At 36.6% G+C, this 21,861-nt stretch overlaps 1 protein-coding gene across 1 annotated transcript in view; it reads left to right on the top strand.

Annotated features, from left to right (window-relative positions):
• Window positions 1-16,130, top strand: part of PDE10A (phosphodiesterase 10A) — a 179,651-nt gene extending 163,521 nt beyond the window's left edge. Inside the window, exons 20-22 of the mRNA XM_085055336.1 lie at window positions 2,419-2,499; window positions 7,420-7,508; window positions 11,454-16,130. Coding sequence (XP_084911462.1) covers window positions 2,419-2,499; window positions 7,420-7,508; window positions 11,454-11,571 — 288 coding nt within the window. The 3' untranslated portion in view covers window positions 11,572-16,130. The remainder of the gene's footprint in view (window positions 1-2,418; window positions 2,500-7,419; window positions 7,509-11,453) is intronic.
• Window positions 16,131-21,861: the final 5,731 nt, after the last annotated feature.

Here is a 21,861-nt window from a genome sequence, read left to right as displayed (position 1 = left end):
TGTGATTTTTTTTTTCGTTTTTTTGTGAGATATAAGGCAATTATTAAAATCTTACTGCAGGATTTTTAAGAGACTTGTAAATCACTTGTAGCTGTACAGCAATTATGATACAAACTTCTTGGGTTAAAATTTCAACTTTAACTTTCTGATCATGATTGTAACTATAAGCATAGCATCAGTATTTTTATAGCAGTGTATAATACATATGATCATATACTGAACACAAGAAAAACTTTGTTTCTAGTGCATATACATCATCTAAACATAACACTTTTTTGCTGTGAGAGTCATTGACTAGTGGCATAGGCTTCCCAGAGAGGTTGTGGGGTCTCCATCTTTGGAAATATTCAAAACCTGACTGGACGTAGCCCTGGATCACCTGTTCTAGCTGAGCCTGTGGGATGAATTGGGTTATGCCAAATCAAACCATTCTGAGTCCTTTTTCTTTCAAGGTGAAATGGTGACATAAATCTGAGATTTATTCACTTTTGGCATAATCAGTCAGACGCTGGAGAGCTTCCTCAAAGCTCTGAATTCAAATGTTTCTTAGGCACTTAATATTAAGTCAATCAAAATGCTTAAAATCATATGATGCTAAATGATTTAGTGTTAAGGTTCTTATCATTGAGACTATGGTAGCTGCAGACAGTTTTGCATCTTTCAACTGCACTACTTCAACCAGATAGAAAAATAAAAAAAAAATTACTGGGGGCATATGAAAGCAATATTTGCTTACAGTTCCTCAATAATAATCTACTCTTTTTCTGTACTTGGAATTGGTACAGAGACTTGTATTTCCCTCAGCTGACGAAGAAGGCCTTTTATTTTCTTTCTTTCAACAGTAAAATGGCTAGCAGACACTAGATTCCATGACTTGAGATTTTTTAACTACTTTGTGAAAGAGATATGTGTGATAGAGGATAATAATACGACATCAATTAAAAAAATAGCTTCCTGATTACAGCTCTTGTTGGTTAATTGAACAGGGTAATAGTTAATAGATGATGTTGAGGCAAAATATGCAAGATGGAATTGACTTCCAGAAGCCCTCATTTTTTTTCTAGACTCAAGGTATTTTCAAGGCAGTCAAACAGAGAGATGCTCTGCTCAGACCAGAAACAATTTATTATAATGCAAACTTTTCTTTGAGTAAAGATAGCAAAATTCTCCCTTGGAAAGGTAGGTGGGCCCTTGAAATGTGGCTTGATAAAATCTTATAAGAAAGATTTAATAAATTGTCTTCTGGGGACAGTTTCCCTAATTGTAGCAGAAACATACAACACAGACTTAGGAAACATCCCAAACTTTCAGATAGCTAAATCTCTGCAAGCTGAATCTCACATTAAAGGACACAGATAAGCAAATATTGTATGAGCAGTTATCCTGCAAAAACCTTCTCCCCAGCTGAAGTGTATTGGGTCTGGATGGGATGGAGTTAATTTTCTCCATAGCAACCCTCATTTGCATTTGTTCTATTGGACACGGAGGAAGCTTCTGGCACCTTCTCACACCCCACTACCAAAACCTTGCCATGCAAACCTCATGCATAAGGTTAGTCAATTAAAGGTCACTTTGGAATCTCAGACACGGGCAATAGCCAAAAGCAGCCATTACTGTAGTTGCCTGTGGTGTTTTGACAATGTAGTTGAAGAACAAGACTTGGAAAACTTCAATTTGTTACAGAAAGTAGCAAGCTACTTACATATTTTTAAGAAGTAATTTTTTCAAGGTCTGATGTAATGCTCAGAAATATGTTTTAGCTGTTCTGCTGGTAATGGGTGAAATGCAAGGAGAGAATTTTCTCTTGGACCTTACATCCATCTGGTCTTTAAATATGCTTCATTTTTCCCAGTATTACCCTCATTAATCTGGAGGGATAACATACTTAAAGAAAAGAAGGCTGTTTTACAGGCAGCTTCTTCAAAGCAGCATGGTGAAACAGACAAAATTTTTGACAAAGAGGGGCACACTGTAAATTCATCTGGCTTACTCAGCTTTTCCTTGGATGGGTGAGTTGTGTTCTACTGGTCATTGTATAGTGTATACAACACCAGTTGTGCTCTACTGGAGCTTTAAACAGATTATATTTTGAAAGATGAGACTAACTGAATAGAGCAGAGTATAGAATGATTTCTTTGGGTTTAGTCTTCCAGCTGCTTTTTATTATGGAGACACACTTGGAAACAAGGAAAAAATGTGTACATTGACTTACAGCATCTCTAGTTACATTATCACTTAGGTGAATGTACAAAATGAGCCTCTCCTTAGGCATTTTTCTGAGATTGCCTCAGGGTGATACCACATGTTATTTTAAATTCTGGATTTTTAGGTTAACATAGAATAGAAAAGGGAAATTAATTCAGGTCTCACTAGTCTTGTTTTTGTTTTCTTAATTTCCCTCTCTCTACTTTTATCCAGGGCGATGAAATGAAGAAAACAGGTATTCAACCTATTCCTATGATGGACAGAGACAAGAAAGATGAAGTCCCTCAGGGTCAGGTATGAACTCTCTCAGTAAAATAGTACGTGTTTATACATAAAACATGTATTGAAAAAAACAATTCATATATTAGTGAATACTGCATTTGAAATTGGGTTATTCAGACTGCTGAATTCTATGTTCTGCATGCAAAGATGGTTTTTTTTTTAAGTAGCAGTGGACAACTTGTTTAAAAATTTTACTTAAATGACAGTGGGCTCTTTGCTGTCATCACTTGTTCCCCTTTTTTGCACTTGTAGCTCTATCTGAGACCTCAATCACCTACAAACTATACAAGTGTCAAACACTACAAGTTCTTCTACAAACTCTACAAGTTCTTATCTTAGTAAGTGGCTGTTTCAGCCCTTAGCTAAAAGTTTTTGCTGTTTCATCCTGAGTACAAAATGAACTTTATCAGCTGTTCTTGGTTAAAATATTCAGGTTTAAATTTCAAAATGTTTACAGTTTTAGACAAATAATTCGTCATTAGTCTTTTGGACAACTACAACCACTGCTATTCGACATTTCTAAAAACACATAATGTGAAGATTTTCTTGAAGATAAGCAATGAGTGTATTCCTAAGACCCTCAGTTGTCTGGTTTCCAAAATCTTTGGGTACTGATCTTTTGTGTGCACAAGTCTGTGGAAATGACTGGGTTTTTTATGTTTTCTCTAGGTAAAATGATATTTTGTAAACATAAATTTTAGCAGAAAAAAGGTCTTTGAATTATTATTTTGGATAAACAAAATTTTATTTTGTATCACAAAATCACAGTAGATTAATTACTTAGTAGGAAAGACTATGGAAATTTATACATTCTGCATTTTACTCCATATGCCATATTATATTTTAGCATAAAAACTATTACCCTTTACTGTAGTAAGGAATTAGCAGTTAATATACTAAATTTGTGTGTTTAGTATAAGCATAAAAAGAGAAGAAACATTTTTCTGCATTTGGTCTATTTTTCCATACACTATTTTAGTTACCTTTGAACATCATAAAAAGTACACAGTGTTCCAGTATGTAGTTATCTTATTCATGAGAGAATAGTTAATGGGGTGAAAGATCAAAGAAACAAGCTTTTTCCTCTTTAAATTGCATTGTTCAGGGACTGTCTTCATTAGGTTCTCTTTTACTTGGTACTCTGTTTTATGCTTCATAATAGTATAACAGAAAAATATTGAACTAAACAGGACATTAAAAGCCAATTTCTGTAGTATAGTTGTAGTTGATGTATCTTACAATGTTACAGCAAAGCATGAGATTCAGGACATATTTGATTCTGTGAAAGCAGTCCTTCCTGTATTTATGTAGAGAATGAAGAATTTAATAAACCATTATCCTCCATTTCCTTGGGCTCTAACAAAAATAATTAATGAGAGGATTTTAACTAAACCATTAATATCTTATGTAAATGACAATGATGTTTAGGAAATGAGAATTTGTATAAACATATAATCTCTGAAAATTAACTACTTCTGTCTCAAATACTGATCTTTGCTAAAAAACACCTTGTACTTAGCTCTTCCTCTCACTTAGGTGCCTGGATCAGTTGTACTTTACACCCTTTGCAGCACAACTTATTTAAGGTCCCTGAAGTTTGGTGTCTCCCTGTTGTGGAGCCTACACTGAGGGTTTGTTCCTGACTCAAAAAGGATCCTTTCACCCTTTTTTCTGCCCCTCCTTTTGGAACCTGTGAAGAAAACAAAAGTGACAAAATTATGCAGTGACCTGAAAGCCCTTTTCATAAGAAAGTCAAGCCAGCCAGAGCAATGAAGAGAGAGAAAGCCATCTTATCCTCAGAAACACAGTTTTCATGGTGAAAAAAAAAAGTTTACTCTTATGCAGCAAGGATTAAAATGTTAAGGGTGATTTTAGGAGCCAGCTCTTAAAACTAGAAGTATGTTTAGGATGCAAAGTCTGAGACACAGTTTTTTTTCAGAAAAAAAAGATATTTTCTACCTCTTCTTACTTATGTATCTTTGAGATATACATAGACTGCCTTTTCTGCAGCGACTTCAATAGTTTGCTCATACCTGAGCAAACTCTAGACTTTCTATCTAGTCACAGCAACATAAAAATCAGTCTGGAATAATTTATTCAGATAAAGTAAACCTTTTACAAAAGGCATTTGTGTGAATTTGGTCTGGTCAGAAATGGAAACTCTTTCAAAGGAATGTTTATAGTTACCTTGGTATTTTTTTCAAAACTGGAATCCACTGAGCCTTGTTGGGTTTCTCTTCGTAGATTGATGTGTGCTTTACTCAAAAGCTTTCAGGATCTTAAAGGGCACATTTTATTATAAATATCAGGATTCCAAAGAGAAATATATTGCAGAATATATTACAGATGAAGTTATTTTATGGGAATCTTTTATTTTGCAATGGCAAAGACAATGCAGTCATTGATCACAGCCAGCACAGCTTCATGAGAAGAAAGTCCTTCTTATTAAACCTGATTTCCTTTTATGACAAGTTAAACCACCTAACTGAAAAAGGGAAACCAGTTGATGTAATCTATTTGGATTTCAGTAGAGCTTTGGACACTGTCTTTCACAGGATCCTTCTGCACAAAATATTCAACACACAGCTGGATAAACACATCATGGGATGAGTGAGCAATTGGCTCATGGGCCAGGCACAAAGGGTTGTAGTGAATGGGGTGACATCAGACTGGGGACCTGTCAGTAGTGGGGTTCCACAGGGCTCCACCTGAGGCTCTGTGCTGCTCAGCATCTTCATAGATTCCTTGGACAGAGGACTGGAAGAGATACAGAGCAAGTTCACATACGATACAAAACTGGGTAGGACCTGCAGAGAGACTGGACAAATGAGAGGGCTGGGCAATCCCTGACCATATGAAGTTCAAGAGGGGAAAATGCTGGATTCTGCACCTGAGATGGGGCAACCCTGGGTGTATGGTCAGGCTGGGGAATGAGAAATGCTGGAAAGCAGTGCTGCAGAAAGGGACCTGGGTATCCTGGTTGATGGCAGGAAAACCCTGTCCTGGGGGGCATCAGGCACAGCATTGCCAGCCTGGAAAGGAAGGGATTGTCCTGCTCTGCTCTGCTCTGCTCTGCTCTGCTCTGCTCTGCTCTGTAGCAGCCTCACCTCGAGTGCTGGGGGCAGTTTTGGGTGCCACAGTATAAGATATTAAACTATCAGAGAGTGTCTGAAGGAGGGTAAGAAAGATGGTGAAGGGCCTTGAGGGGAAGCTGTATGAGGAGCGGCTGAGGTCCCATGGCCTGTTCAGCCTGGAGGAGACTGAGAGCAGACCTCATTGCAGTTGACAACTTCCTCATGAGGGGAAGAGGAGGGGCAGGCACTGATCTCTTCTCTGGGATGACCAGAGGCAGGCCCCAAGGGAATGGCCTGAAGTTGTGTCAGGGGAGGTTTAGGTTGGATATTAGGAAAAGGTTCTTCACCCAGAGGGTGGTTGGGCTCTGGAACAGGCTCCCCAGGGAAGTGGTCACTGCACCAGCCTGACAGAGTTCAAGAAGTGTTTGGACAATACCCTTGTGCACATGGTATGACTCTAGGAATAGTGCTGTGCAGGGCCAGGAACTGGACTCGATGGTCCTTGAGGGTCTCTTCCAACTCATCTTATTCTTTGATTATGTGATTTTCTTTGAGCCAGAATATCTACAGTGTGACCATATCTAATGTCCCGTTTTAGTTTTTGAAAATTATGGAGTAATCTCTTTTTTCCACTGAAAGAAAATAGTCCCCCTTAAAAACAAGCACACAAGAAAGAAAAAAACCAAAACAAATAGGAGTAAATGATGCACTATGTGAAATAGTGTGGATGAGCAGACATCCTATTTGTGTGTAGCTTTGCCTTCTCACCAACTGCCCTTTCTTTCTGTTGGTTACCCTGTAAGTACTTCATCTCAGAACATTGGCTCCACAGCTCAGAAAATGTATCTTATTTTTATTTAAAGTACACAGAGGACTTGGTTACATAGCAGTATGGGAGAAATCTTTGTATTGATGAAGACAAGAGTTCCTCTTCAATTTCTGAATAAGGATCAAAGTCTGGACTATTAAAAAGAGACATTATCAAATGCTTTGGTCACAGTACAATGCATAGTATTTCTCTAAAAGGTGTTTAAAAATTCTGCCCAAAGAAAGAGATCATAATGCACTATTGTAACTGTCATAAGAGTCTGGGATAAGTGAGTGATGTTATAATGAATCTGAATGCAACCTGTCATCCTTGATAAAATATAAATAGCATTTTCTAAAGATTTCTTCATGTCATGACAATTCAACTGTGGCATCATAGCCGTCATAGGCCCCTAAGCCTGCATGAGTCAAATATCATTAAAAATGTTCTCATTTGGTGTTCTCTAAATATGATAACATTAAAAATGTATTATTGAACTGCATACATAAGAAGCAACTGCAAACCAATTATTGATCACAGTGCACACAACATTCAGAAATGTGCAAAGCCCTCAGCATTTTAGGAACATTGAGCTCTGCAATGCATACCCTGGAGGACATCTGAGCAATCCAGAATCTGATCATATTTTGTGAATGCTGCACAGCCTTCCTTTTTTAAAAAATAAAATCATCACATGAATAATGTTTGCAGTAAAGTCTCTAACATCTCCACCTACTTCCCGCTACTACTGGTAACAAACAAGTAGACATATCCTGAACAAATAAAATGAATCAATTGAATAATAAAAGGTTCTGTAGAAAACCTTACCCTAAGCAGCTGTATCAGTCATAAAAGAAAGACATGTAAGCAGCTTGTAATTACCAGAGATTTCACTGTTGCTACTTATTTTAAAGTATTTGGATATTAAAAGGAGATGCAGTGAATAACTAATACAAGTAGTAATTAAGTGAAGATCTTTGAGTTAGCTGGTTGCAAGCTGCTGTAGTTTGGCAGCATTTAACTATTTTTTTTCATTCTTGTTTTTTGTAGATTGGGTTCTACAATGCTGTAGCCATCCCATGTTACACCACCCTTGCACAGATCTTTCCTCCAACTGGGCCACTACTCCGAGCATGCAGGTGGGTAAATGTGCACAGCTTGTATCTTGGTCAAAGGAAAAGCAAGAATGTTTTGCAAGTTTATCTGGAAATGCAGACTTTTAATTTTAGAATTTGCATGCAGATTAACAGGGATACACATCTCACATTAATCTATGCAGAAACCCAGAAGTAATAACTACTGTCTGGGACTATCCACTGTAGATCAGACACAGCTCATTAAAATGTGTAGGATGCCAAAAGCATTTAGAGAGAAACAGTTCAGTGTTTATGCATCCCTGTCTTTGCTGGTTCACTGCAATTTCCCTCTGTGTCACTTTTACTTCAGAGTGGTTCTCACAACAAAAACTGGCTAGTATTCTTTTTAATTAAAAAAGTGGGTTTAGCATGTGCTTTTATTTCATATCAGATAATTTTTATTAAAGATCAGAAAAGGAAATATCCAGAAAATATTCAGTAGTTGGGGGCATAAGAGTAGTAGTGTTGGGTTGAGGGAAAGGCAAATGTGACCTTCTCCTATGACTCAGTTGGTATGGAGCTTGGATTGTTTTGGACAAGAGGTGAGAGTCCTTTACTTATTGGCTGTTTTTATGCTTGAATGATGATGGATTGCTTTATGGGTAGTTCTGTCCAATAATTATATCCTGGGCCTTAGCAATCTTTCCCAACAAGAATTCTGGTAAAAGCAGTGTATGCTTCATGAAAATGTCCCGGTTTCAGGTCAACCAGTATTTTCTAAAAAAACCCAGTTTCTTCATAAAATGCCAGCAATCTTTAGTCCATTCGAGTCCAAGAAGGTCTGTTTTTCTATGCTTTTACTGGTACTCTCATATTTTTTCTTCTGTTGTGGTCCTTAAATTCTATCTTGCATTTAACTTTGTCCTGTATGGCAGAGCTACCTCCTCTGTCACTTTCCTGATCTTGTGGACTAAATTATTTCTGTTAAGTAACAGACAAATGCCTTGAAATTAATGTAGTAGTTAGAAAAATAATTTTATTCACCCACAAACACTCTTTCATATAACTATGACAAGTATATGCAGGTCTGTGTCAATACTACAGAAGACTACATTATGAAAAACAGTGAATATCTAGAAGCCATCATTAATAGTCAGCTGCCTCTAAGGTGCCTCTGTTGGGCATGGCTGTGCATCCATTAAGTGGATATAGAAGGAATATTCGGGAGGATTAGAAACTTTACCTCTGTAGTTATTACATTAATGGTGCTACAACTGGAATTTTGTTCAGTGTCTATGCTTTAAAAAGGATAGATAAAGACATGAGCAAAGAGAACCTAAAAATGAGCAGAAAGAATGTTTTGACATCTTAGTAGAGAGAGACTAAATAAGGTATTTGGTTTATCCAAGAAAATCATAAATCTGAAAATGGTTTGGGTTCAAAGGGACCTTAAACATCATCTAGCCCAGTCTCCCCTCCATGAGAATGGACATCTTCCACTAGAACAGGGCTCAGAGCTCCATCTGACTTGACCTTGAGCACTTCCAGGGAAGTGGCATCCATAGCTTCTCTGGGCAACTGGTTCCAGTGTCTCATCACCCTCACAGTAAAGACTTGATCAAAATAAAGTTGTTATTCCACTTAATGGAAATGGAGGCTTAGAGAGGCTAGGTTGAATGCTTAAGACTGCACAGCATCTTTTACAGGAGCAGCAATCAGAGAAGACACATATATTTTGATTTCTGGCCACATGGATATCCCAATGAGGCTTATTTGCAAAAGTGGCCTGTTTTACCCTTTTAGAACTCAGCTGGGGAGATTTAAGTTGAATTGTGGATATCAAACACCCAAGTAAGTATGTGCTTTAGATAAAGATCAAGCCTGAACATCTTTTCAAGAGTTTGTTTCTCTGTAGAAGGTGTGATGTCTGAAGTAAAAGCAATCAGACTCCTGGCAGAGATTACATGAATTTTTTCTGTTCTAGAAATTTTGTTTGTTGTTTTTAATTCAGATTGTTATAATGGTACTTCTGGAAGCTGCACTGGCACAGTCTCCACACTGGGTAGAACTCTGTATAGACAGCTCCCTATCCTGCTGTTGTGTGTCCTTTAATTTAGATTGTGCTGATGCAGAACTAGAGCATAGATGTGTAGATGAAGGCTCTGCAGGACTAAAGAGCTTCTTGAAAATCCACACCCTGGCATAAAGTCTTCTGAGGAGCACTTTGGTAGTTTTATCTTAGCCTTGAAATTACCCTCTGCTTTTTCTTTGAAGAGATTGAAGAGGAAGTTTTGAGGTTTGAGATTTGGAGATGGGGAATAGGAAATCAGAACACAGATCTATCTTCAGCTCCCCAGTTAGAAAAAAATGATGTTATTGCAGGGTCTAGAATACTGCAGAGTGTTTCAAATGTCTGATTTTCCACTACACTTTTTTCTTTATTTTTGATGGGAAACTGTTATTTGGTGTGATCAGAGGAATGCAGCTTCATTCTTAGCATTTGCTCAGTTGCTGACTGAACCAATTTCGATATCACCCCTTCACTGGCAGTGCTCATTCTTGGAACACAATATTTAAGCTGCTGTGTCCTTGACTTCTTTGAAACTCAGACACTAGCTGCAAATAATAGCAGCAAAAGCAGCTAAGGCAGCATATCAGCATCAAGGTTTTTATTTTTAGAGCCTCTGGGCATTTATTCCAGACACTAGGAGCCAGGGCTTCATTGAGAGCTCAAAGGCAAATGAATTGTATGAGCAATACCTTACAAAAAATAAAATATCTGACACTGAGCTCCCTAAGGGAAGGTGGCAGCTAACAGTTAGAAGGTTTTCTTGTCTGGTAATTTATTCCACATTTTTAAATGCTTTCTTGTTATTCTGTGTTGATCAAAACTATTAATCACCTGTGTTACAGTATTTAGAATAAGTCCTATGTAAGTTTTGTAAGCCCATATTCTCAGTAAGCCTACCAAGGTATACATATTTGGTATTGTATTTATTTGGAGGATGAAGTGATTTATTTTTTTCCTTTATTTCAAACCAAATAATTTAAAAATATTTTCCTAGTGCTTTTGGGTCTCTCAATTCTTGCTGAAACCGATGTAATTTAAATATATTTTGGCTGCAATTCTCATTACTTCCCTAGTTTCAGGAAAGAGACATAGAAATAGTGATGGTTTGTTTTTTTTCTGATCCTTAGTGCATGATTGTATTAGCTGAGGTTCAATGCCATATTAATGCTGACCTTGTGACTTCCAGCTGGCCTGGAGCACTGGCAGAGCAGTTTTCCTGCAGAAAATTGTGTAGGTGTTACCCTAGAGGGCATCAGCTTTCTTTGGTAGACTCCATCAGGTCCTGCCTTCCACCATCCCCAGAAAATCCAACATTTTCTCTTCTTAGCTGTACATTGTGCTTTCAGATCAATATTTTCTGTTTTACAATTGTTTTGGCAAAGCTGTGTCATAAAAATTAGAAGAGCTCTGCCACATGAATTCTGATGTAATATCATGGTATGACACATGTCATGGGAGACCTTTAGTACTGATGCCATCCTTTTTGTTTACTGAAAGCATCTAAGAACTGTAGTTTTAATAACCAGGGATGTGACAGTATGAAAAGGAAACTGTTGGGTTTGCTCTCTTTCTCTCTGTGTTTGAAGACTGAATGCTGACATTTGGCCATAGGTTGCAAGTATGGTTCACTTTTGCCTATCATCCACATAGATTTCCCAGTCACTGGAGTGGTACTGGAGTATAGCAAGTAAGACTATGGGCTGGTATAGAGTTAACACGGATATGAGTCAGGCAGAATTACAAAATGGGATAACTGAAGTTGAAAGCTGAAATAATGTATAGATTATAAAAGCCTGATGACATTCAGGTACTAATATAAATATACTTACATAAAGATAACTCTCAAAGTACAGTACAGCTGACATTTTTGTAAGGAAGAAATAAATCCCAGTAAATTTATGAACAGCGTTTTAACTTCAACTTTTTTGCATCTCCAGGGACAATCTCAGCCAATGGGAGAAAGTAACAAGAGGCGAGGAAGCCTCTATATGGATTTCTTCTCAATCCCTTGCTCCTGGGACCTCAGATTCTCTTCCTGTGAAGACTGATGACTGAGCAGCAGCAACAGATTGCTTTAACCCGAAAAGCACCCCTTCTTGTTTTGGGGATTGGTTTTTTGTTTTGTTTCATTTTTATTTAGAGAGGAAAAAAAAAAAGGAAAACGGAAAGCTACAAAATGCTAACTAAGAAGTAGACCTGCCTAGGAAGGTAACACCCATGGAGTTACCTCAGATGAGTGATTCTGGCAGCCAATCTCCTGACCTACACCAGTGACACAATGTAAGCAGAGGGGAAAATGACAACCCAGATGTTTTGGAGTCAGCTATCAAAAGAGAACTTACAACTTGTGAATATAAATGACTGGCCTTATCTCATGGGCTACATTGCTGAGGCCTTAATTTAAAACTGATGGGGGGTGGGGGGGAATCTTATGGGGTACTTCTAAATTGTATCTTTCTAGTAAGGGTTTCAATGGTACTTTTATTATACCGTACTGTGGCTGGCTTTAACACCAGTGTCACTTGGGAGTTCTTGGCTATAAATAGAACAATATACCCATTGCTATTGTGAATGTTTATGTGTGATCTACTTGTAATCAGTTTGAACTCCAGCAGAATCCTTGGAGATTTTGTTTTATGCTTAGGTTATAGTGAATTCTCTTGCTGCAAACTAAAGGAAAACCAACATTCAGGTTAAAGTTTTAAAGTACTCCATTAAGCATCATGATGCAAATTGTCTGTCACTCACAAGGGAAATGTTGATAGAACTAGTGATGGTGTTCTTTAGGATGTTTTTTAAACCTAGACAACTCCTCCCTTAAAACACTGGAAGTACTGGATAATTATCTCCAATATGAGAGGGAGTTTCAGGTTGGAGTCTTTGTATCCATAGTGACAGAAATATTGGATTAAAATTTAAATGTGACAGCAAAGATTTCCTTGCCTAGCTCACAATTAAGTAAAGTCACCATTTTTATTTCTACCTACTGAGCTGTATTTTAAAAGGTATTAGAGACATACCTGAAGTATGCTATCTGCTGGGAACAAAAGCCTTGTCAGAAAAGTCAGGTCTGATAAGAGAGATTGTGGTACCATCAATCAAATCAAAAATGTGTTTGTATTGACTAGATTTTGTGTTGCACAGTAACACTGCATGTCTTCTACTGCTTTTTTCCCCCCATCACAAGATGCGTGAAATCAGGAAACTTCTCCATCTGTTTGTTTTTTACCCTAGTTAGTGAAATTTCCAGGTTTAGAAATGCCTTTCTTAGTGAAAGAATAGCTGACTGAAGAAAAGTACTCTAAAATGGTGTGTTTACAGTTCTGTGCTGACTTAGGCCTCAGCCTTACAAACTTGTGCACAGACTTACGTGTAATGCCACTCTTTTAAATTTAGTGCAATTGTACAGAGTATATTTCAACAACACTTAATTTGCCTTTGTCTTTCTCTTAAAAATAGTGAGAAAAAAATCTTCATAGTGATCCACACAGTAGGTGAAAACACAGTCTTTGTATACCTTTCACATTACAGCCTATGCTGCATTATGTGCTTTTTCACAGATAATGCACTCTTGTAGAAGTTCCATGATAACATGGCCATGGTGTAACTGCAACAAGTAATGGTAGTGACCTAAAGACAGAACGCAGGTTCTCTTTTTCCATCTCATGTCTTTCGGGCCGTATTGCTCTAATAGGCATGCCAGCTTTTGGGTTTGTTGTGAACAACTTGGCCTCTCGAGTTTTGCCTTCTGTTATGGTCGAGCACATGCTAGTATCTGTATATGTGTACAGTGCGTGATCCGTAGTCGCATAATGTGTTAATGCACCTAAGCCTTTGCTGTACATAGAGATCCCACGGGCTGAAAATTCAATATGAAGTTATCTTATTTGTATGATGCATGTTACCTAGCAACAGCCCCATATTTTTTTTCAGTTTGCCTTACCAATTCTAAGTGCAGAAATTCATTGTTAATCACAGCAAACTGGTTTGGAATTGAAAAAAAAACCCAACCTTAAAAAAAAAAAGAAAAAAGAAAATAAAAACATGGCAGAAAACAATTACATCAAAGTAGAATGAATAATATCTCATGCTGTGTCCTCTATTTGCCTCCTTAGCCATTCTGTTTCAGCTAAATAATGCAGATGCAACCTTTTATCCACTGACTACTTGAGACAGAATCCACAGTTCCTAATTTACATGGAAATTATCTATACCTATGGTGACTACAAAAATGATCTTTGAAATTCAGATATCTCAACAACTGGATAGAATGTTTTCCTTTGTGGGTTAAGTATATTTGCTTTAAATATATTTGCTGTTATTTTCCCCTTTTTTTTCTCCTTGCCATTTAAAAATGCTGATATTAAAAGCATTGCAAAAGTATTCCTTATCACACCATGTCTGTGTGTATGCAAAGCTTTTCATTCACCTTTTACTCACTGACAGTAAAGATAACTTCACTAATTCTGTTTCTTACCATTAAAAATATTTGGCAGTATCACATACAATTTTATGTTTTGAAGTTTGTAAGTACTGATAGAGAGCATGTTTTCCTGGCCAATTTGTCAAATTGGCAATAAGTTGTTAATGTCTCAAGTGAATCAGTTACTGTTTCTAATATAGAACTATCCAAACCACTTAAAATATATGTTTACTACAATGTTATGTCTATTAGAATTTTTTTTAATTGTCTTCAGTGGCTGTGGTTTCATTTGATTTCCTGGTGTGGAAAAGGAGAAAGATCATGACAAAATTTGTTAGCACCTAGACCAACAAAAAATAGCAATGACAAGCTGTATTTTTAAAGCAAATATAGTCTGTCTTAGCATTTCCAGAGTACAGATTCCTATGTGTAAATGTTTTGTAGGAAAAAGACTTGTACCTGCATTTTCAAAGTCAAACCAACCAAAAAGTAGACCTTTGGAGCTGCATTTGAATTTCATGGATCAAAGACATGTTGAGATTTAATTGTTTGAAGTTCTGGAGTTGAACTCAATTGAGTAAGATATCTAGATTTGTAAGATATCTGAGTCATTAAGTTAAATTGTTGAAAGTAATTCCTCCTTGCATTTTTATCCTACTAAAACTGATCTTGGCCAAAAGAATATATACAAAGCCTAACAGATCTTCCCTTTTGTAGGAATGTTAGATTTTATATTCTTTGAATTGCATTTTTCTTGTTAATAATTCCAGCTGCTTTTTCCTCCTAAGTCTAGTAAAGGCAAAAGCACTGTTTGAAATTATAACTGAGCATTACTAATGTATTATGAAATGGTTCATGAAAGGTATGCACTAAGTGAGAAAATACTTGACATTGCATGAGACTCATCTGAGTTTTTACATATTTTATTACAGCATGACAAATCCCATTGTTACAATTAATCTATGAATTTTGTATGGTTGTGTAACACTCTACTTTAATGGTTCAACCCATGGCAGTAGTTTGTTTTTTTTTCTCTAAGTGACCATTAGAGAAATGAAATAAGGGGGTTTTTAGCTGGAGTACATGATCAAGCATATTAAATTGGAGGGGACATGCAGAGTGGAATTCATCTTTTTATGTGGCACAGATTTCTTTCCTGCATTTAAACTTAGAACAGTGTGATCAGTTTGCTGTGACTGCACTTAAAGCATTTAGTGTTAAAATTGTAGGAGTAGCAAAAAGCACTATTCATGTTTAAAAATAGAGATTGTTAGATGCTCAAATCAATCAGGACCCTCTTGAAATAATGCATTTGCCTCAAACACTGTGATATAGGACCAGTTCTGTGAAGTGGAACAATTAATTTATTCATTCTAAACACAGAAAAGGCTTTCTGCACACTACTACAAGGAAGTTCATGTTCAAACTTTAGGTTATATATCCCAATCTAGCAAAGGCACATCATAACTTTTGTTTGCTTTCTGACCAAAAACTGTGCTCGATTGTAATACGGGTGTATACTCTGTCAAAAAACCCTAAAATAACGGACTGCTTTCTAGGGTAGATCAAACTGATTTGTAGAGTAGTTTCATAAATATTCCAAATTCAGGTTGGGCTGTTATGTGAAGAAGAAAGAACTTCAAGGTAACAACATTCAACTTTACTACATTTAGTGAGCTGAAAATTTTGTTTTATATATATATATATTTACACACACACATATATATATATATATGATACATATAAACTATCTTTGTAAAAAAATATGCAAGTGCAATAATTTAAAGAGGTCTTAACTTTGCATTTATAAATTATAAATACTGTACATGGTGTGTAATTTTTTTCATGTATTCATTTGCAGTCTTTGTATTTAAAAAACAAACCTAAACCTTTACTATTACGTTTGTACAATAGAACAGTAAGCATTTATTATGATATAGTTCAGTTGTAAATAAATTCACAAACCAAACAGCCAGTACATATGCATATATGGGTGTTCTATGGTGAAACCTGTTTTTTGCTTTTACTGCTGGCTTTAGCACAGCACGACTACTTCTGTGGATATGTAATTATACATATAAATATATGTATGATACATAAAATATATTTAGAAATGTTCATAATTTTAATGGATATATCTATACATATAATTTGGTGTGAATATTACTGAATACAGAGTTTTTTAATATTATTTTTCATGTTTATTTTTGCTATTATTGGGAGTGCAAGTGAGGGATGGGAATGTGTGTGCATAAATATGATTTTATACCACAAGTAAACCACAGCACAAAGTTATTCAAAACATAATGGAATCTTTTGAAGAGGTAGTGCTTGTTGTTCCCTGTATTTGCGGTTAACTACTTATGGTATGTTTTCCCAACATAAGAGTTTTTCTTTGATAAGTTGTATCACCTATTGCAGGTTCCCATTGTCACAAACTGGAAAGGGATCTCCTTTTCTGTTTGCCCTCCTGCTGCCAGAGAGCTTACCTTGCTGTTGATGGATAACTTCCACACAGATCCTTGCTTTGCCACTGTCTGATGACAGTGCAGCTGATGTAGAATCATTTGCTACCTTTGGGAATTATGGAGATACTCAGATGCTGAATTGGAAATAAATAATCCTGTATACAAATTTGTAAGGTGTAGTCCAAAGCAATATAGGGCTTTAACAGCTGCCAATACCCTGAAAATACAAGGTAGGTCCAGAGAACCATAAAGCAAAATTCTGAACAACACATTAAAAATTAAATTTTAAAATAGCTGAGAAAAAAAAAGGGAGGGAAAAATAATCCTGTATATTTCTTCGCCTAATATATACTCTTGTAACCAGCCCTTCCAGAAAGCTCTTTTTGCTGCAAGGGCCAATTTTTGTGGTGAGAGAAACTGCACTGACATTTTTTAGTGTTTGTTCATTAAATTTAAAACTTTCTGAATTATTTTGAGGGAAAGGCAATAGAAGAGGAATGTTTCTGTAAATATGATTAATTTAGTAATTTCCACCTCTTTCTGTATTGTTGGTGAGGATCTATAGACTGAGGTCAGTTAATGACTTTCTGGACAAGATTTTAAAATTGGTGGCAGTCAATCACATGCCTTTTCATATTTTTCTGCTTGTTGTGCAGACTTAGCTCTTGTTGCACAGCATGGTGCTTTGCCATTGATGGTCACTGTCCATTTTGTGTGCTTTCCTTAATATTTTTAGCCCTTTGACATTGAAGAACATAATGAGAAACTTACAAAAATTAACCCTGGGTATATTCCCTTGCAGATAACAGAAGATATAAAAGCACCTTAACTTAAGATCATTGATGTTTATGAGGAAATGAGTACTGCTGTTGGTTTTGAGGAACTTTGAATTTGTCTTATTTGAAAGTATCAAAGTGTTCTGGGACAGAAATATCAATGGCTTTCATCTGCACAACAAATGTTGGAAATTATTTTGTTGTACTTATTTTGCTGAAAACAATTGCTAAGGAGAAATTCGCTTTCCTCAGTTTGTTGTCCATTTTCCTCTGGTTAGGGAGAAAAGTGTTCTGTTTTTTGCAGTGTGTTTCAGTAGTGCTCTGGAAGAGCTACCTGTACCATTGGAAACTGCTTACAAAGATGAAGATCTTTGTCTCTGGGTCAAGAATGAGTTACAGAGAAATGCATCAGAAGGTAGCTTGTTGTGTGCATTATACCTGCTGTTTAAAAGTCTAAAAGAAAGGACAGATTTGAGACTCAAGAAATGTGAAAAGAATTAATTATAGCAGGTAAAGTTTTTCTTTCTTTTTTTTTCTTTTTTTTTTTGCAACATTGCTGGCAGGACTAAATAATTTTCACTGTATCATCTGTTAACATGCATCTGGCATTAATAGTTTTTCGTTTTTACAGCATTTTAAACCCTGTGAGTACGGGTGAGATTATGTTTGTAGCATTCCTTCTGTTCCTTTATCTGTATTTTTCTACATAATAAGCACATTGGAAATGACAGAAATAGGGGTTGTTCAATTAAAAAAAAAATAAAAAACCAAACAAATGCAAATAAAATAAAGAAGAAAAAAAAAAGACCAAAAACGTTTTGGAAGCATCTAAGAAAGTCAGTATCTATCAGAAGCCTCTGAAAGTTTCGCCATCAATGTAAGTAGCAGTACTGAATGCGGTACAGTGATGAATAAGGGTAGTTTTGATAAACAAGTTCATCATAAAGAACAAAAGTGGTATGATGACTAATAATAATTTCCAGCTAGTGAAGTCCAAGTTGTTTTCTGGTGCTGTCTTGTGAAAAGAAAAGCATATTCAATAACGGGAGCATTTTACATCTTGAGACAAAAAAAAAGCCTCCTTGCTGAAAAAAATGGAGTTTCTCATATGAGTAGTGAGGGGAAAAGGCCAGCAACATGTGCTTTTCTTCTTAACATGAAAATGTGCTGACGCTGGGAGAGAAGAATATTTACAGTACATTTGGAAAGACAATGGACATCTGTTACAATGCTCTTATGGGCTTGAAGGAACGAAGTTGTTCTGTGACCAATTTTCGTTGTAACCTTGTGTAAGTTGCCAGACGCTGGGTGGTTTGGGGTTTTCTTCAATTTATTTAAGCCTCTAAACATTTTCTTTTTTGTGTGTTATGCATATTAGGAAATACTCCTGGTTACAAGCAGTCTAGAATTCAAAATATATATAGAGAAAGGTGTTCGCTTTCCTGTCAGGTGAGGACAAATATCACAGGGCTGTGATGCCCCCTGGTATGCTGCTGATGAGTTGCTCTTTTTTCATTTTCTCTGGATGTGAGGGGAAGATTAGGAAATAATACTTAAAGCTTTCAAGCTTGCGTATATTGTTGCTCCTTTAACTTTTGAGCTGCTGAAGTGACATATAATCTTAAAAAAAAATCAACTCCTATAACTAAACACTGTGGCAGATTTTGTTTTAAATTTTTACTGATTTCTATGTGAGTGCCAATGGCAAATTGTTTTGGGTACCACATTGGTGTAGTTTCTGTTTTGCAACCATTTTGCACGACCTGTTCCAGGGCTGCTGGGAGTGGTATAAGTAATGCTTTGGATCCTTTAAACTATCCCAATCAGCTCCAGTCATCAGACAACTTCCTGTTTTGGACATGGTATCTGCCCAGGTGTACCTGGGTCTATCTTCTGTACAGTTCCCAGTGTTTTTCATGGTTAGTTATGACAAATATTAGAACATGCTATAGTCTCATACAGAGCTGCACTCCAATATACACTACCTTTCTTTCAAAGTTTTCAAAGTCACAGCACTAGTAAAGGTTCTAGGTACTCTAGAACAAGCATGGTAAAACTAGTTTCCAAGGAATATGTACCGGTTTCTCATGTTGTTTTTTTGTTGGAATGTGCATAAAATAATACACAAAAATATGGCATATATTCCTTCTGGAAGCTGTCTTTCATGACTCTTTCATGCATAGTACAGAAAAATGTTCTCTGAAATCCTTCCTCCTGTCTCCAGCAGAGCAGTGCCAACAGTGATAACTATCTTTTACTGGGGATATACCAGAAGCATTAGTCTATTAAGTGTCTGGTCCATCAGGAGAGCCTAACAAATTCACACATGACCTGAGACTTAGAGCTAATCCAGGTTGTTTGCTAATACAGTTTTGCTTCCTGAATGTACAAGGACAGCAGTTTTCATTGAGTTTGTCTTAACCTTTGCAATGCCAACATGCCAGAGAGAGCTGACCTAGTGTTTAGAAATGGTTGCCATTCTAGCTGGTGAAGCATCAGTTAAAGATTTCCTGTCCTTTACCACAAGGCATGTAAATCCCAAGACCCCAAGTCTATCTGTCTCAGGAAAACAAGAGGTACTGTACTGCAGGCTTAAAAGAAAGCTTCACACAAAAGAGCTAACATCCTGTGAGATATCTGTGAAGTTTCTATATGAAAGCATCTAAATCAATTAATTGAAATTGTTAAATAGAATTTGCTGTTAAACTTGGCAAGTTCCTAATTTTCTCCCTTTTTACTTTCTGCTCTTTTTGTGCTCTGAATTTTATGGTAGAGCAATTTCTTTTTTTTCTTTCCCCTTTGAGGACTGTATGAGTACAACAGACTGCCATCTCTACAGCCTCTTCTACCCTTTCCATTTCTGTGATCTGAATTTATTCCCAGTGATTGAGAATTAAAAGTGTAAAGCTATTCTGCAGGGCTGTGTTTCCAAGGTTTGTGTAAAGTACAGAGAATAGGGTATCTACTGAAAACTGAGTTAATGGGCTGGTATTTGCAAAGCAGACCTTAGTTTCTTTCTGCCCTGAAAGTAATAATTTGCATGTAGTATGATATACCTGAAAGCCTTGGAATTAAGTGAATACTGTGCCGTGTGAGAGTAAGGTGAGGGCTGATGGGAAATGAAAGATGGGGTGTGCATATAGGAAAGCCTCTGGCTAGCCTAAAGTAAGGAGGCTGATCTGAAGTCTTATCTCCCCAGTCTTCCTGCATGGTAAGTTTTTCTGTGAATTGTGTAAGGCCCTCATGCAGAATCACTATCTGCCTCATAGAAGCGTAGATAGATAATGCTTATAGATAATGCTTATCATGCAGAAGACCTTTCTGAAATGCTTCAGATGATGTCTCTACGTCGGCATAGATTAAATTAATGTATTTGGGAATTCTGGTGCATTCTTTTGAAGCTGAAGATATATTATGAACCTGTTTAGGAAGTGACAAGGAAGGACTACAGAGTGAGATCAAGATAATTTTTCATTTACAAGACCTTTTACCAATTTCCTGGATTTAGTTGATCCCGCATAACCTGTGTCATAGATGAAGCCATTTGTGTATTTTACTCCTTTTTCTGCTAGCTTTTAGTTGCAGTAAAACAGAGTTTTCAGGATTTTCTTGAGCTTCTATTTTGCTTGATATTTAACCTCAATCTAAAAAAACACTTCTGACACAGCTATTTCCCCGCCACAGGAATACTGATACTATGGGAAATGCTGTAGCAGACATTCACATGGTAAACAGGAAAGATTTTTTTTACATTCTTTCAACTGGAACGTGTACCAAGAGAGGATTTGTGTCATCATTTTCAGTCAAGTCAGTCAATATAAAACATACCATGGGAAAACTGGAGTGGAACATTATTCCTTTTGCAGATGTGGGAAGGCTTTGTGTCAGTGACTTATCACTAATTCTTTTTCTGTGTTTTAGTAGCAACTAAATCCTGTGACTGAGAATGCTATGATTTAATGTTTATGCTGCTGCAGTCAAGGGTAATGTGATTGACACAGCCTGGAATTGTCTTTTCTATGAACTTTACAGGGTAGGCTGATGGCTGTAACCCATTTTCTTTCTTTCCATAGGTAGCATTACTGCCATTTTTGTCCTGAATTGAGGGGAATACTGGGAACTTCAGCAGAGAGAGGGAATGGAGTGGAACAGACATAACTCTTTTCCTTTCTAGTGCTTGTCTCATGAAGTTTTCCTGAAGATAAACTGGTTGGAAACATCAGTTTCACTAGTGCTACTTTCACCTTGAAAAAAGAATAGAATATGTCATGTTCTGTAATAAGCGTAGGAATCATTAGAAACCAAGTACGAACAGTGTAATTCTCCACAGTACCCTACAGGGTTAGTCCAAATTTTTCACATGCCTTTTGCTGTGCATCTACATAAAAGCAACTATTTTTAAAATGCATGGTTTTCCCACAGTCTGTGTGGTTCTTCAGCACTATACCCACATCGCAATCACTATCTGTTTAAAACACAAGTAACCTAGGAGAAAAATGTAACATGCTCTCATTTCTTCATGCCAAAAAATTATGAGAGGGAAATGCTTGTGAAAATTCCCCTAGAGAGTGATATTTTGGAAAAAAACCCACTTTTTTTACTCTGAGCATATTTGCATTTAACTTGATAATAAACTACCTGTATACTTCTTTTGCAGGTTATATAGACTCCAAATAGC

Source organism: Lichenostomus cassidix, chromosome 3, assembly GCF_008360975.1.
Source record: "Lichenostomus cassidix isolate B80296 chromosome 3, HeHo_3.0, whole genome shotgun sequence".
Lineage (NCBI taxonomy): Eukaryota > Metazoa > Chordata > Aves > Passeriformes > Meliphagidae > Lichenostomus > Lichenostomus cassidix.
Note: the sequence above shows the minus strand (reverse complement) of the source record. Positions and strands in the feature narration are given on the sequence as shown.